The 17,084-nt window shown below is 35.4% G+C and overlaps 2 protein-coding genes across 2 annotated transcripts; both read right to left on the bottom strand.

The window, feature by feature from the left end:
• Window positions 1–298: 298 nt before the first annotated feature.
• Window positions 299–3,152, bottom strand: LOC133312251 (protein DYAD). The gene is made up of 6 exons (XM_061513457.1): window positions 3,036–3,152; window positions 2,151–2,833; window positions 1,659–2,042; window positions 1,437–1,554; window positions 1,258–1,341; window positions 299–919 (listed from the first exon to the last, which is right to left on the bottom strand). The coding sequence occupies exons 1-6, from the start codon at window positions 3,150–3,152 to the stop codon at window positions 299–301; spliced, it is 2,007 nt and encodes a 668-aa protein (XP_061369441.1).
• Window positions 3,153–14,078: 10,926 nt separating this feature from the next.
• Window positions 14,079–14,808, bottom strand: LOC133312625 (uncharacterized). The gene has a single exon (XM_061513889.1). It carries the CDS (start codon window positions 14,706–14,708, stop codon window positions 14,286–14,288), a length of 423 nt encoding a protein of 140 aa, XP_061369873.1. The 5' UTR covers window positions 14,709–14,808; the 3' UTR covers window positions 14,079–14,285.
• Between the last annotated feature and the right edge of the window lie 2,276 nt (window positions 14,809–17,084).

Raw genomic sequence — 17,084 nt, 5'->3', positions numbered from 1 at the left:
AAAAAAGTAAACAATCTTTATAAAATTGTGTAAAATTTATGAGAAATTTTATGTGTACGTAACATCAATCCAAAACTTATCAGCATTTGACTTCTTTAATTTTAATCTTTGACTTACAACTTCTTAGCACATACTTTGCGATATCCAACTTCAATTATTTAATGCCAACCGTAAAAACGTGACCACCTCCAATTTACTGTCGATATTTCCAAGCTGGCTCAATCTAATGTTACTAACCCGACACTAATAAGGTGAGGTTTCTTTGAAATATATATTATGTAGCAGGACTTAGATAGCACTAGTCTTGGGCCAGAGGGGCCTCGTTGAGGTTAAAAGAAGAGGCGTTCTTAGTGTTGTTGGTGGTGGTGATTTTGGATCCTGGGGTCTCTAATGGTGGAGAAAGGTTAGGGGGGAAGGGCCCAGTGACATGGGTCAAAGTAGCTGTGCTCACAGGACGCCTCTCTGCAAGTGGCTTAACAGGGGAAGAAGGGTTAGGTGTTGGCAATGGTATGTGTTGAGTCTGGGATTTGGCAACGAGTTTGGGAGCTGAGGTGGTAGAAGCTGAAGCTGAAGCTGAAGAAGGGATTGGGACCACAGTGTGATCATCAAGGTTTGCCACAACCTGGGGAGACACACCCATATTTGGCCATATAAAGGTCCCTTGTGGCTTGCAAATTTGGAAACCACTTTTCAGCCTTTCTATCTTTGCTGCCTTGTCCTCTTCTGTACTGCTTTCTTGCATTTGTGTATCCGCTGATTTTGATGCTTTTTTCTTAGTACCACCTTTCTTCTCCTTCCTTGTCTCTCCTCCTGTGTCTTCTGCCACAGATGTTGGACCTGGCAATAACGTTGGTGGTGTTGCTGACTCTGACATTATTGGTTCTTCTACTACTGTTGGTTTCAGCATCCTCAATTGCTCCTGCATCAAGTGCCTTCCATCAGGGTTAAGCAAATTCCATTCACATTAGCTAGAAATGAATAATTTGGTTATTAATTTTCATTAATCCTCACTATTTATTCCCAGTGAATATTTAAAAAAGGTAAGAACAACGCGCGATTTCATATAATAATTGGATTTTGTAGACTTCTGCTAATTCCTCTTTGGTACAATGGAATAATATAGATTAAAGAAGGCAATCATTTGCAGCACTCTTTGCTAATTCCTCTTAAAGAAGGCAATCATTTGCAGCACTCTTTGCTATTAAAATCATTGAAACCAAAAACTCAGAATAAAATACAAAGTAATGCTTATGTCACCTCCATGCCGCTCAATATCAGTGAAATTTCCTTCAGTTGTTCCTCAATTTTAGCCTTCTTATGCACCAACTCCGCATAAATCTCCTGCAATGTTACCATACAAGTATTTAAAATAGGGCGCTGTCTATATGTCACGTCACCTCCCAAACTAGATTATTCACGTTAGTAATTAGCTTCACCTGCTTTGGAACCAAGGGACCAGAGTCCTCCCAATTCAAACTCGACAAACAGGAACTAGGAGTAGTCACAATGGCCAATGCTTCCTCTCCCTTCTTTGATGCGAGCTCCCTCATATCTCTGTATATCAGGAAGATTAACCAATAATGACTCAGAATCAGTACAATAACCAATAATGTCATTCAAATCAAGAATAAAATAATAAATAAAGAAGTTGGCCTTACTGTTTCAACTTAAGTATTTCTTCCTTGATATCTCTGAGTTCTCCACTGGTAACGTGATCTTGTAAAAGGCTGTCCCCAAGCTTCCATCCAGGGGGAGGAATCCAGTAAGGGTCTTGGACCTCTGCTTCCCGTCTAATATCAGCAAGATCAGCGCTCTCTAACCAGTATTCCATTGCGCCCTCCGCATTGTGTCGCCGTCGGAATCTCTCAGCTCCTCCGGGTGCCACTTTTCCAGACATATGCTTCAGCAAGTGATCTAGTAGACCTGTGTCACCAATATGCTTTCGTGCTTCCGATCTCAAGTCTGGCCTCAATATTGGGTTTCCATACACAGCTCCTTTTGCCCTCATTACCTTCAACATGTTCTCCTCTGCCAACTTATACCTTCAAATGTTCGAGGTAACAACAAAAAATTAGCACCTAATGGAACGTGCAGAAAACTGAACTCTATACTGTGCTAGCTAATTATTTTTATACAAATAATTATTTAACCTTTCAGCAGACCATCTGTCAATTGAGATTTTTCGCTTTTTTTTGCTGTAAACAACGAGTTGCTGCTTCTTGGAATCATTCTTTGCTTTCTTAGATTTTTTAACCCCACTGCTACTACTCACATTTTGATTATTTCTCATACATTGACGGGTCATCCTCATTACCCCACAAGACAGTGCCTTGGCAGCTTCTGTTTCTTCTTCACCTTTTTTTCTCTTCTTCTCATTAGTCCCTTCTCCGTGTTCAACATTAACCCCTTTTTCCTTATAAAGTTTCGGTAAAGATTCAACCTTTCGCTCCTCATGACGGCCAAGGAACCGAACTTGACGGCGTTGGCCCCACTGCATCATCCCTGTGAATTTGAGCTGAGACCAGCATGAACCTTGCTTGGAAAACAGGCTAGTTGCAGCATCAGTGAAAAGTGGGTTTCCATCGTTTTGAATGTTTTCTTCAGAGGGAGAAACCCAGAAGCACCACGAGTTTCTTTTTTGTGCAAATTCCTCGATTGCGATGCTCCTGCGAAGCGCATTGACGGCGAATTCTAACTCCATCACGTACTTCTCGTCGAGTGCAGGGATCTTCTTTCCGTTTGGTTTCCCAAAGTTTGGGTCGCTGAAATGCGTGCGGAGCGATTGGATGCTTGGGTACCTCAGCGACACCTCGTGTTCCCCTCTGTCACTGACCTAATGATTTCCCACATCCAGTAATGAAAACCACCAAAGAGAAAATTTTAAAATATCTTCTGATATCAACAAAAAAATAAAATAAAAATATCTATACAATGTTTAAAAGGAGCTCTTTTTTTGTTATTGGTGAACTAAAGGAGCTGCTTTTTTTTACAAAAAAAAAAAAAAAGGAGCTGCTTTTATATAGATGCATGTATACCATTACAATGCGGACAGATTTTAGTTGAACTGGGGAATTGGGTGAAAGCTTGGAGTGATCAATTTCATGAAATCGACCCACTTTAAAATGACCCGAAGAAGCCTCTGCAATATTCATTGACAATTTTTACCAAAGTGGCACATTTGGTTAGAAAATTGGAAAAGATATTATAGGGTAAGGTAAAAGCAAATGGGTATCCAATAACCATACAAAGCAAAACAAAAACGGGTGCAATTATTTATTTATAATAAAATGAAGGCCATCGTTGAATAACAAAAAGAAAAAGGAAAAAAAGAGAGACAAATATTCGAGTTGCAAATTAGGGGGTGCCAAAAGGCTATAATATGGCCAATTAAAGGTATGCTACCTAAGGTACAAATTGATTCAGATGTTGGTGGAAACAGCAGAACATGTTTGTCCAAACATGGGCTCTTTTTTATTCTGTCCTCGTTGAGGTGGACGTCCCTCCGTTCCTGCCTATCCAAGTACAAACTCTCCTACAAAACCATAATAACCAACTCATTATCTCATATATCCATCAGATTAATAATAATAATCACTATTGTTGCTGAAAGATATCAAATTTAAATAATACACTTAACCATATTAATTATTCTAAGAATAATTTTAAATGTTATCATGAGTACTTCTTTGCATGCGAGAAGTGGATGTGTGTGCGTGTGCAAAAGCACCCAAACGCTTCATGGGTAGGTACAGGTACAGCTATATCTTTTTATCCTCAACGACCAAGTGACGCTGCTATGCGTGCGTGCATTAGGCGTTTGTTATGCTCACTGGATCCCAAAAGCTCACTCTCATTAGGCGAAAGGGTCGCGGCGCGTTAGAAACAAATTCACGTATTTAACAGAAAGAGGCGCGTGTATGTGTGTGTTAAATTGTGCCAGTGTTACTGTGAAATTCGGTAAGAGAGAAAGAGACCATATCTTCTTCTTCAGCAGCAGCGTTGAAATCACACGGACTTTCCTCCATGATCTGCAAGAGTGCGTAGTGACAGTAACTAATTTCAGCACAAAATTAAAGAAGCATCAACGAGTACGCTAAGACATAAACTTTCATATTAAAATAAGAACAAGCAAGCTTCACTGCATATCAAACTATCAGAGCAAAACATAAAGTACCCTTTATACTAAAAGGATACGGTAAATTTGAAACTATCAAGTTCTTAACATAGTAAAGAATTAAAAAGAGAGGTACAAAGAGAGAGAGAGAGAAAGAGAGAGATCAATGACGAGAAATTAATGCAAAGCTGAGGGTTCCACAGTGTTTGACTACGCAGTGTCGATTTGTCTGGTTTTACCGATTTTTTTTATTTTTTGGCATTGATCAATACTCAATTGAACCTGCAAAAATGGGAATGAAACTAGTACTGAATCATCGACAAACACTGATCCATGTAATGCCAAATTTGTGTGATACTTTTGAAGCAGCAAAATGACTGAAAACACTAGTTGATTCTCAGAAACGCAAGAGCAAATGAATAATGTGTCCGAAATATCAATCGGATTTATTTTCATCTTCGAAATTTAAAGATGAACTATATAAAAACCGAAACTCATTTTCTTGTGAAATCACTGAACTGAACCGAAAACAGTGTAGCTAGCTAAACAAACTGAGATTTCTCTGCTCCAGAGCAGAAATCAGCACTTCAACAATGGTGCTCAAAACAATCGGCGAAGAAGATCGAAGAACAGGGTTTGATTATTATCGAAGAAAGGAAACAAAATCCTAAGCGAAGATGGTTGAGATTTGAAGAATTACCGTTCAGAGAAGCAAGAGGCGTTTTTGGTTTTTGGCTGAATCTGGATTTGAACAAACAAAAATAATAATTCTTTGCTGCGTTTGTTTTCAGAGAAAGAAAAAGGCTGAGAGAGAAAATTTGTGGAGCGAAAATCTGTTATGGGTGTAGCTTGCACAGTGAATCTTTTTCAATGCACGTAGGGGAAACAAATAATAATTATGATTCTCTCGCTTGCAATTGCTGTGTGCGACGTTTTAAAATTACAAATAAGCCCCTACCACATCGTTGGTGTGAGACAAGGTTACTTGACCAAGTTCCCTGAGTGCACCATTTTAAAAATGTAAACAACCAATAAGATCTTGACACATCATCAATTTTCTTCAAGTAATGTTTAAACTTTGAGATTCATAATTTCAATTGGTTCGTAAATTATACAGGTTCGTTTTTCATGAAAAGAAAATTACCCTATTTATTTTTGTCTTCTAATTCTTTTTTGGTGAGCATATCTTTTGATTCTTATTGGGTGTTATTGTTGTATAACATATATATGCTGAGAATTGTGGAACAATAGCATTAAAATGTTAAAATAATGTAACCGGTATAAAAATAAAATTTCAAGTGACTGAAATAATGCTAAAATAAAAAATAAGTAATTTATGAAACTCAATTATAATTTTAAAATTAGCTAAACATTTTGGATGAAAAATTATTATAAAGATATAATTCATTCATTCATTTTTTTCTTAATAATAAAATACATCTATTAAATTGTATCAGTGGAGTTGCTTCCTTTTAAGTTCATATATAGGCTTGACTCATAAAGGCCAATACCATTTTCGAAGTCATGGAAGATGTAGATTCTATATCCTTTTTTTCTTCTTAGAAGAACCATTTACTCATAGCGATGACCGAAACAATCTGAAATTCTCGGCATTATTTAATTGTTAATTGATATTTCATAGCTTTAAATCACTGCATTGTGATGTAACTTAGCGTGACAGGTATGAGTGTGGCGTATTACTAATCCTTTGATATTTGATATCATGTGCTTGAAGTCATATAACAAAGAAGCAAAATTAGCGACAATTTTGAACAATGTATGCGCGACATTAGCCAAAATTGTTTTTTTTTTTTTTCTTCTTAATACCCCAATCTTCTTTGCAGACTATCATCACACGATTAGTGCGAATTGAGTTTACACTCATGACTCGATGAAAATTTTGATCAGTGCGAATTGGGTTTCAAGCTCTTTGTAAGAAAGATTTTTCATCAAACTATCTTCACTTAAACATAAATTTAAAAAAAAAGTCCATTAAAAAGAAAACAATTATAAAAATTAATTTTCAATCTTTCTCTGTTTTTATCTATTGATTTTTTATTATACATATATGTATTTATCTATATAAATATCATTTCTTATTTCTTATTTGTATTTTGAATTTATTCTTGTTTTTGTATAGATTTATTGACTTTCAACCTTAATTAATTCAAAATAAAGGTGATATTGTTGTTGTTGTTATATGTTAATGGCCTTGTATAGTGTACCAGCAGCACTCGGCTTCTCTAGGTAGAAAGGAATGAGGTTTTATGTAGAATTGCTAAATAAATATTCTCTTAACAAAGTTCCAACTTCTATGTAGTTTTATGTAACTTTGAATCTGTTGGATATATGCTCTTTTGGTCACTAAAGTCCTATTGGGCTTCAGTGAAACTTGAGCCCATGAGGCTTAGGGTTAAGTTATGTCTAAGACCTAAGCGTATATATTCATAGTTTTCTCCTCTTGTGCCTCCAAGGTGATCAGATCATCAGAAACAAACCTAAGAGGCAGACGTTCATCATCTGAACGGTTGCCCACACAACCATCTCATCCTCCTCGAGAGATAGTCTGGAAGATCTGCCACAGTCCAGCTTCAAGGAGGTTGTTCGTGCTGCGGCGCTGAGGTCAGCTGTTCGTGAAGAGGAATCCTACAAGGGAAGATTCTACACGACACCTGCGCACCGAGAGGTAATTGTGAAACAAGGATGATTCGGTAAGCATACCAATGTACTAGGTCCTAAACTGCTTCCGCATAAATATAAGATTTCCTACAATTGGTATCAGAGCCTTGGTTGTACATTGGTATGTGAATCTAGTTTCACTATTCATGTAATTAGTTTTGCTTCTTGAAATGTGGCACCTAGGGTTCTAGGATTATGGTATGAATCTAGCATGTGTATTTTATAATTCATTTTCATAAAAGTTTAAATTTTAATCGGTAAAAATGCTTTAATCCATGGTTAGGGTCTCTCGTGTATTTCTCGATTTGTAACAAGGAGGCTAATCCCATATGATTAGGTTTCCTCCTTGCTGTTTTTGTTTATTTTTGGAATTTCTGTGTATTTTTTCAATATTTTGTAAAAGTTCAAGATCGAGAAATCGCGAGGAAGATGCGCAGTCATCACTGTCGGAGACTTTTCGAGGACTTCCCGATCTCGGAACGGGACTATCTATATATGGTTGGAAAGAGGACGGAAAGACGAACGCAACGGTGGGTGGATCACCGCCATTGGAGCCTTCACGCTCCTCCACGCGCCCCCACAAGCGGATGAGAGTGGCCGCCACTCTCCGGAAAATAATGGGAGAGTGAGGGAGCGTCCGACCACCTTTTTGGGTGGTTCCGGCGGCGGTGCACTCGTCTCTACGTGGCGGTCCTTCCCCTAGAGTTTCAGCCTGATTTGACTTCGGGTGACGGTGCGGCAGACCTGACGGTTAGGGTTCCTCTTTCACGTCCTAGGGTTTCTCGCCAAAGGATTGGGTCTTTGGGCTTTTGGGCCCATGAAACCCTAAAGGGGCTTGAGACAGATACTGTGGGCTAGGCGAAAGTTGAATTCCAAAGTTGTAACATTTTTTTTATTTTCTTTAAAATAGGAATGTCATGGATTAAAGTAATTAGATTTTATTATTTAATGCTTTTATTGATTGGTATAAATTATATGATTGATAACATGCTTTATTGCGATAACATGCCATATAGAATAGGTGGTGCCATATTGTTGCATAACTTGTATGATTGCATGAGCATAATAGCTATTATGTCTTCAGCGACTAGTATGATAGTTATTATGGGATTATTTTGATTTTAAATCATCCTAAGAAATTAATTAATAATTATTATGATTTTTATTAAAAATCTAGATTAATAATTGAATTAATTAATTTTGGATAATTAACATCAAGACAAATAATCGTTATGGAAATTATTTTGATTTCAAATTATCCTCATAAATGATAAGTATTATGATTGTTGCAATCTAGATTAATAATTAAGTCAGCTATTTGGATGATTTAAATCTAGAAAAATAATTAGAGAAAATTTCCTAAGAGAATTCTTTTATTTTGCTAGTAATTTGTGGGTTTTCTGAAATGGTCATGGAATAACACACGCTGCATACAACATTCATGTATCATGATTGTTTGGAGCACACGCTGACGTAAAGTGACCGGATTTCAGGACCTTAATGCTTTCAAAATTATGTTAAGCTTAGTGCACGTTTATCGGCGCTCTTACTTATATAGTTTTTGAAATCAAACAAAGGATACTCTCAATTAAATAATTCTTGGAAATTTGAAAATGTTGCTTATGTAGAATGGAAGGAGATTTAAATTAAGAGATTAATTTAACCTTCAAGCGCATTATAAGGACCATTAATAAAATAATCATGTGAAGTCCCATCGAATAAGCATGATTGGATTTTATTAGATTGGACCTAAATAATTATGGGAGGAGATTTAAATTAAGAAATTAATTTAACCTCCAGACGCATTGTGGGCCTATCAATAAAATAATCATGTGAGGCCCCAACGGATTAGCATGATTGGATTTTATCGGGCCTTAATAATTTCAAAATTTTAATAAAGTATTGTACGGCCCATCGTCGATAATACTAAGTTATTAAAGATAATTTTGAAATTAAACAATGAATTCGACAGGGCTTATGAAAATTCTCAAACAAAAATGTTGAATGGGTGAAGGTTTTAAAAATTAATTAATTTTAAAACCTGCGGGCTCCATTTGTGGGTTTATTAGTGAAATGGTTATCGCTGAAGCCCCATCGGATAAGGATAATCAGATTTCACTAGATTAAATCTTAATATTTTCAAAATTTTAGTAAAGTATTGTACGGCCCATCGTCGGCAATGCTTAGACACTAAGGATAATTTTGAAATTAAACAATGGTTAATTACGTTCAACTTTGGTAAAATTGTTAACCCTCCCATCGAGGCTTTGGCAATGGCACTGAAGGCCCAAATAACAATTTTGGTTTTTACAAGTGACTTGCCCATCGTAAGCCTTGTAAAGAAAAACTGAAGGATTGTTAACAATAAACAAGAGTAGTTATGAGAATCTACTTGCACTTCGTTTGTTTATTGCATTATTTGTTTGTAATCGTGTGCTTTATATGTTTTTCAGAAAATATCTTAGAAATGATTTTGAGTCGAAAACCTCTAGATAGTACCAACTATGAATAAGTGAAAAACAAATTTTTGATATTGTTCTAAAACATGGAAGCTAAAAATTGTCCTGACAATGCGAGGGCCATAGGTAGATATGGTAGTTCGCTGCTATATTATTGTCAGTCTTTCCAAATACTTGCAGAAGCAAGTGTACATGATTAAGAGTGGAGTAAAAATGCTTCAGACTCTTAATGACATGTTTGCTGCGTCTAGCAGCTCTGCTAGACAGAATGCAGTCGGTGCAGGTTTTGCTAAGAGTCTTGTTAAATCCAAAGGGAAACCCAAGGGTGGTAACAAGAACAAAATGACTTGGTTATCGGTTGTCAAACCAGTTGCTATGAAGAAGCCGCAAGGCAAGTTCTTCAAGTGCAGACTGAAAGAAAAATTGCCCAGAGGTGATGAAAAGAACCTGACATGGGCATATCAAGGCCTGATCAGTGAATGAATTATTGATTCATGAATCACTGATTATGTTTGTTACTCTTGATAGTAGTTCAAACATGGCATGCCTGTCAGCAATGGACATAGATATTTTAAGTTTGAAAATGGGAACTTGTATCTGCATTTGCAGTAGGACAAGTTATTTATAAGACTATGGTTTTGGGTGACTGTTTATTTGTTCCAGATTTCAAGAGGAATTCAATTTTTGTTAGTTGTTTTGGTTAAAACATGGATTGACAATGCAATTGATTCCTCAGTTACATTTCGAAGTTCATCTTCGTCTTGTTTGTTCTGGTACATTGTTTAAATAGTCTTTATTACCTATGTCCTATAACCTTTTTAAATTTGTTATGTTGAATGGAAGGATGATGAACAAGAAATTTCACCAAAGAAATAAAAGTTTCAAATGAAACATAACTTTGGCCTTTATGATTGAGTCACATTATCTCTAGTAGGAAACATGTTTTAGTTAAAAGAGGGAATGAAAGTTCAAGAATCTTTTAACTAACAGCTACATGTTAGTCATATTTGAAAGGTAAAGTGGCCAAGCAATTCTACAAGGGCCAAGAAGGTTTGCGCAACTATTCAACTGGAACTGGTACATACTAAAGTATGTGGACCACTTAGCGTTCAGACCAGAAGAGGTGATGAGTACTTCATTATATGAATGTTTACTCTGGATTTGGACAGATGAACCAAGTGCGCTTTAAGTCTAAAGCTTTTGAAAATTTCCAAGAGGTTTAGTCTGAGGCAGAAAAGCATGTAGGTGTTCAAATCAAAAACACTTTGGTCTGACTAAAGTGTTGGCTACCTGTCTGGTAAGTTCAGGTTTTACCTGATTTAAGAGGGGATAGTTTTTGTAACTGTCAACTCTAAGAACACGTTAGTTGAATGAAGTTGCAGTATGCAAAAATCAAACATTTCTAGACTTGGTGAAGATCATGTTCAGTTATTCATCTTTGTCAATGTTGTTCAAGGGAGATGCCTAAGAGAAGGAAATGTACCTTCTTAACTTGATTCCGTCAAAGTTTGTTGTAAAGACACCTAAAGAATTATGGAAAGGGTGCAAGCCCAGATCAAACCATATTCGGATTTAGGGTGCTACGGCACACGTCCTACAACAGCAGTCAAATAAGATGAAATCTTGTATGGAGGAGTGCATTTTGGCTACCCTAAGAGAACTAGGGATGATTTCTTATTTAGTCTTAAGGACAAGATAATCTAAGTGAGAACTCACATGATTTTCTTAAAGGAGGACTAGATGAGAAATTATAAGCTCTTAAGTTAGGTTATTCTTGATAAGATTTATCTCAGATCAAGAATTTCCAAAATCACTAGAAGCTTCATCCACTGTTCCCTTGATTGTTCAAGAGGGGATAGATATATCTCTAAGTGAACAAACAAGAGAACCATGATTGGAAATTCAACATGATAATATATAAGTGAAACTAGTAGAAATATTAGTATCACATGTAAAGGAACAATATCATGGATAAACGGATCCTCAAGAAATTGAAGATCCATCATTTGACCCACTATTTATTTTACCTATAAATACACAAGGTCTAGTGCAGTACATTCGTAGTGGGAGAGAACCTTGTTAACTCTCAAGTTGTCTCTTGTTGAGTGACATTGATCCTACTAGTTACAATAATGCACTAGAAAATGTTGTTGATCAAGTGTTGCTCAAGCTATGAACAATGAGATGAAATACTTGTATTTCAACTCCGTTCGGTCCTAGTAAAAATACCAAGAGGGGTAAAACCAACAAGGTGCATGTGGACATAAAAGGCAAAGAGAGGATGGACAGGAAGGTGAAAAACTTCAAAGCTAGCTTGGAGGCATTTTTTGCCAGACGTCATGCTTGAGTCTATCCAGATTCTCTTGGTTGCTATAAGTCTCAATTATGAGATTTAATTTTGGGAGTTGGATGTCAGGATATCTGCATACTACAACCAAAAAGGGTTTATAGCAAATGGGTAGAAACACACGGTATGCAAGTTGTGAAAGTCTATTTCATAGTCTTAAGCAAGCATCCAGGTCTTGGAACATCAGTTTTGATCAGGTTATCAAAATTTTGATTTTGAGAGAACCTTGATGAATGATGTGTATTTGTATGTAAAGGATCCAACGGAAGACAGTAGTTTTTCTGGTACTTTATGTAGATGATATGCTCTTTATTGGAAACAACGTGGAGGTAATATCAAGCATAAAGAGTTGGCTAAGTTAGTGTTTTGGTATGGAAGTATTGGGGAAGCCAATTATATTCTTGGTATAAAACTCTTATGAGGCCGGAAGAATAAGTTGTTGGCATCACCTCAGGCTACTTACATTGACAAAACTCTTGCCAAAATTCAACATGAGAATTCTAAGAGAAGAATTATAATTCTCAGATGTGGAATTCATCTTCTTAAGGAGTAACCAAAGACTTCTAAGAAGAAAGAATGCATGAGTAGGATATCTTATGCTTTGGCAAAGGTAGACTCATGCATATCATGTTGGGCATTAAACCAGACATCTGTCACGTAGTGGGAGTAGTGAGATAGTACCATTTTGAACCTAGAGGAATACTAGATTATTGTTAAGCATGTACTCAAGTATCTTTGGAGAACGAGAGATTATATGCTGGTATATTCTAGTGGGAGTCTTGAAAAGCTGAGTTTTCAAAAATTCAGTTATTTCAAGTGGATATTGACTCAAGAAAATCAACCTCGAGCTATAAGTTTTTCACTAAACTCAGATAGCATTAGAGGTGGATCTTGCAGACCCAGTTACTAAGAGTTTGCCTGAACTTGTGTTCGAGAGGCGTGTTACTTCTTTGGGTCTTAGGAGGATCCCAGACTTGCATTAAGCAAGTGGGAGTTATTGGTTCCATTGTGCTCTTGGAGTAAGACGATGAAACAATAAAATAATTTTCTGAATTTCATAAATAAGGTTTTATTTATTTATTTTGCGCACTATTTACAAACATAAAGGTCCGGATCAAATTGTGGAGTATATGATCATATGGATACGTTCATAGAGGACATGATCATAGGTTCTCACAATTGATGAATGGATTCACAGCTGTTAAATAAAGTTGGGCACTTTATTTAGGCTGCAATATTTTATGAAATGGTTTTGTCTGAATCATTGTAAAATATTGGTGTGAATTAACATTCACATTGCAAGGATCAAGGAGAGATTTGATTAAGGTTGTTTTTCTGTCATAAGGTATCAAATCTCCAGTTAACTATAGTTATGTGATTGCTCTTAATCCTGAGTTTATTATAAATAGGTAATCAAATAGTTTTCATTCTTTGATTTACCAACGGGTGAGGTCCGATCTTTTGACGACCAATAACTCGGTGTTTTGGGAGTGAGATTATTTGATTATCAGTATTTATGAGATAAACAACAAGGAATTTATAGGAAATGTCCCCTTGATATATTTCGGTACTTGGATATTAAAGACACTGGCCAGTGCATGTAATCCATTAGAGAAATTATCAAAGTCGAGGGAATAAATAATTGATTGGGTTACAGAAAACTAATCAATGAATTATATACATTCTATAAAGGGGCAATGCATATTAATGTTATAAAGGTCATTAATCTTGGAGTTCACGTTCGGGCTTTTAGTGGAGTAGCACCGAATTAGATAATCTTGTAAAGATTATCAGGAGCCTTGATTAATGACAAATGGCAGGTCCCCAGGCTAGCTCGAGACAAGGGATGGGGGTATATTATCAGATGATGATAGCTTATGGGCTACATGGTCTTGGGTTTACGAACTCAAGTGTGTATCTTAAAGAGCAAGTGGGAGATTGTTGGATATATGCTCTTTTGGTCACTAAAGTCCTATTGGGCTTCAGTGAAACTTGAGCCCATGAGGCTTAGGGTTAAGTTATGTCTAAGACCTAAGCGTATATATTCATAGTTTTCTCCTCTTGTGCCTCCAAGGTGATCAGATCATCAGAAACAAACCTAAGAGGCAGACGTTCATCATCTGAACGGTTGCCCACACAACCATCTCATCCTCCTCGAGAGATAGTCTGGAAGATCTGCCACAGTCCAGCTTCAAGGAGGTTGTTCGTGCTGCGGCGCTGAGGTGAGCTGTTCGTGAAGAGGAATCCTACAAGGGAAGATTCTACACGACACCTGCGCACCGAGAGGTAATTGTGAAACAAGGATGATTCGATAAGCATACCAATGTACTAGGTCCTAAACCGCTTCCGCATAAATATAAGATTTCCTACAGAATCTCCATAACTTAATTCCATTTTCAAAATTGTGTCACTTATGCATAAATCTTACATTTTGTCGTTTTGATATATTCACAGTTCTCCGTACATTAAAAAGAAAAAAGAAAAGAAAAGAAACTTGTGAATTATAAAGTTCATGTTTTAAGCAGGTGCACGAAAGTGTCTACAATGGACCGTTTAAACAAACTTGTGAATCCGGAGTCAAAAAAAAAAAAAACCGATAACTAGACACAATGACCCTCTTTATTTTTTTACACATACAACACCAAACGACACAGTTTTCCAAATTAGGAGCGAAGACAGCGCCGCCTCAAGCGGTGGCGGTTTTGGAAGCTTCTAGATCAGCAGCTTTCTGAAGGAGGCTTTGAGCGTCATCTTCAAGGGCCATCTGAATGGGGAAAGAACCCAACCCATCAGCTATGGCGAGCATGATCTTCTTCATCTCGGAGCGGAACTCACGGCGGTCAACGGTGCCGCTGCCGTCGACGTCGAACTTATCAAAGATGGAGTTGTACAGTTGGGTGAGCTGCTCCGGCGAGGTGGTCACGTCGATCCCGAAGTGAGACTCGATCAGCCTCATGGACTCGAAGGCGGTGCGAAGCTCCGCGCGCGACAAAACGCCGTCGTTGTTGAGGTCCAACGCCGTGAACTGCTCGTCAACGCTTTTGCTAAACTGTGCGTCGTCGCTAACGAAGTCCCTCACGGTGGTGCCGTCAATTATCACAACACCCATTCTCTCTGTTTCTGAAATTAACGCAAAAGGAAAAGCAACAATTTGGAAAGTACCAATATATATTTATTTTATTTTTTGGATATAAAAAGTACTAATATTTTGGGGCTACTTGTAAATCGGTCTCTGGTTTAAGAATTGACACGTTGATGTCGATTCTATGGTAGCATCTGATTTATCTTAGAAATTTACGAAAGCGGTGCAAGTTTTGTTTTCAAGGTCATGAGATTCCAATGGAATATTAAATATTCTTTTAAGAGGCGGTTGATTTTTTATTTATTTTCTCGTAACCTCGATCACAATTTGAATACATATATAGGTTTATAGCTGAATTAACGCCACGATATAATTTTTTTTAGGTATTGGTTTTTATAGTTTTGAATTATTGATCCTTTGGTCTCCCAAGTTATCTTTAAATTAATGAAAAAAAAATAATGTTAGTTATCATTGTTTAAAAATAATATTGAATGCATATTATATACGGACTATACTTCTTTTTAAATAATTAATTTATAATAAGAAAATACTTTTAAATATAATTTATGCCTAATATAAAATAAAATTACTTTATAAAATATATTGACCGACTATTAAAAGCATCATGAATGATAGAACAAAATAAAACAAAAAATAAAAGTTTATTATAATTTGAAAATTCATTTGGATGGTTTTTTCTCCTCAAATTTTTTTTAAAAAAAGTATTTCTCGCTAAAAATAAATATTTTGAGGTCAAATTTTCTCAAAAAATATAAGTGATAAAAAAAAGTCATAAGACTCGTAACTCATCTTTTCAGTTTAAGCTAATTTTTTTTATTTTTTTGCTTAAGGTGTTAAAAGTTAGATATTTTAAAAAAGAAAATTCAATTTGCCATAATATCAACTTCAATCAATCTGACTAATGTAGCCACCGTCACTATCTCTATTGTCGTCAAAACCACTATTACCGTTCTATCAAATAATTCCATGGTTTGGTGTCGTAGGTCTCTTTTTAATAATTTTAGGAAAAATATTTGTCCTTTTAAATGACACATCTTATGTTATTTTACTCTCACAAAGAGGTGAGATACATATTTTTATTTTTTTTGTCCACTCTTTCTCCTCATGATATCTCTTTCTTTCACTTAAAATTACACAACATTACATCATTTAAAATGACACATACTTTTTCCAATAATTTTATGCATAAAAGTGCTTTTAAATTTTACCATCCTAACTTTTTTTTAGTTAAAAATATTTTTTACATACTACATCCAAATGTAATATAGTTTCAATTTTAAACAAGAACTTTTCAAAACAAAAGTTATTTTTCTATATTTGAATTTAATGTAAAAAAATATAAATGTAAAAATTATGGGTTTCTTTTTTCTAAAGTTACTTTAGATAATTTTATCTAATGTTCATTGAAACGACGTCGTTTTGGGACGAAAATCATGGTATTTTTGTAATTTTAATTTATTTCAGAGTTATAATAGTTTTTATCTTTTTAATTTTTTAATTTTTCATCCCCAACATGACGTCGTTTCGATGAATATTAGACAAAGTTGTCTAAAGTAACATTAGATACTTGTTTTCCAAAAATTATTAATAACTTTTAAGAAAGTTTTGTTTCATAATTGAAATGTTTATATATGTTCCTTTAAAAAAATTGTTTGAATATGATTAGATAACAATATTGTTAAAATGGTTAATTAACTATTAAGTATTCAAGATTATCTCCAGATTTTTCGAAATATGCACTACTAATGAGTAGCTGCCTAAATAATTAAAGAGAAACAAATTCCAACAAATTATATTATTTAATGTGGCTTGAATTCCTTCTCGACTATCTCGATTTAAAGTTGGAAGCCTCCTTGAAGGCTTTTGACTTCATATAAGCATTAGTCAATTGCAAAAAAATAATGACTTGTATATATCCTTAACATTAAAACAAAAGCAAAATTTGGGATTAGTGTTTTGCAAGTCGTGGGAGATAAAATTATTTTATACACATATAAAAGTGTATGGTAATAGAAGAGAAAAAAAGAAGAAGAAAATATCATAAATTTTTATATATGTGTAAGAAATAGAATTATTTTCTACAATTAAAAACATTAATCCTATAAAATTTACCTCTTTCTGAATATCTATGAGCCATTTGCGAACCAGTTATTTATTAATATATAGATGCTCTGTTATTCCTGCAAGATTAGAAAGCAAATGTGAGGACTCTACTTGGTCTTAGTTCGCAACACGTAATGCCATATTATTCCCATACTTTATAACTTCAACATATACAATATATAACCCAACAGTTGTAACACATGTTAAATAGGTGGAAAGAAAATTTGATTTTGATTTTCACTAAATATATTTTTAGAAAGGGATAAAGAGCGTTAATTG

This window comes from Gastrolobium bilobum, unplaced genomic scaffold, assembly GCF_033153095.1.
Source record: "Gastrolobium bilobum isolate Gb01-03AN ecotype WA unplaced genomic scaffold, APGP_CSIRO_Gbil_v1 utg110062, whole genome shotgun sequence".
NCBI classification, from domain to species: domain Eukaryota; kingdom Viridiplantae; phylum Streptophyta; class Magnoliopsida; order Fabales; family Fabaceae; genus Gastrolobium; species Gastrolobium bilobum.
Note: the sequence above shows the minus strand (reverse complement) of the source record. Positions and strands in the feature narration are given on the sequence as shown.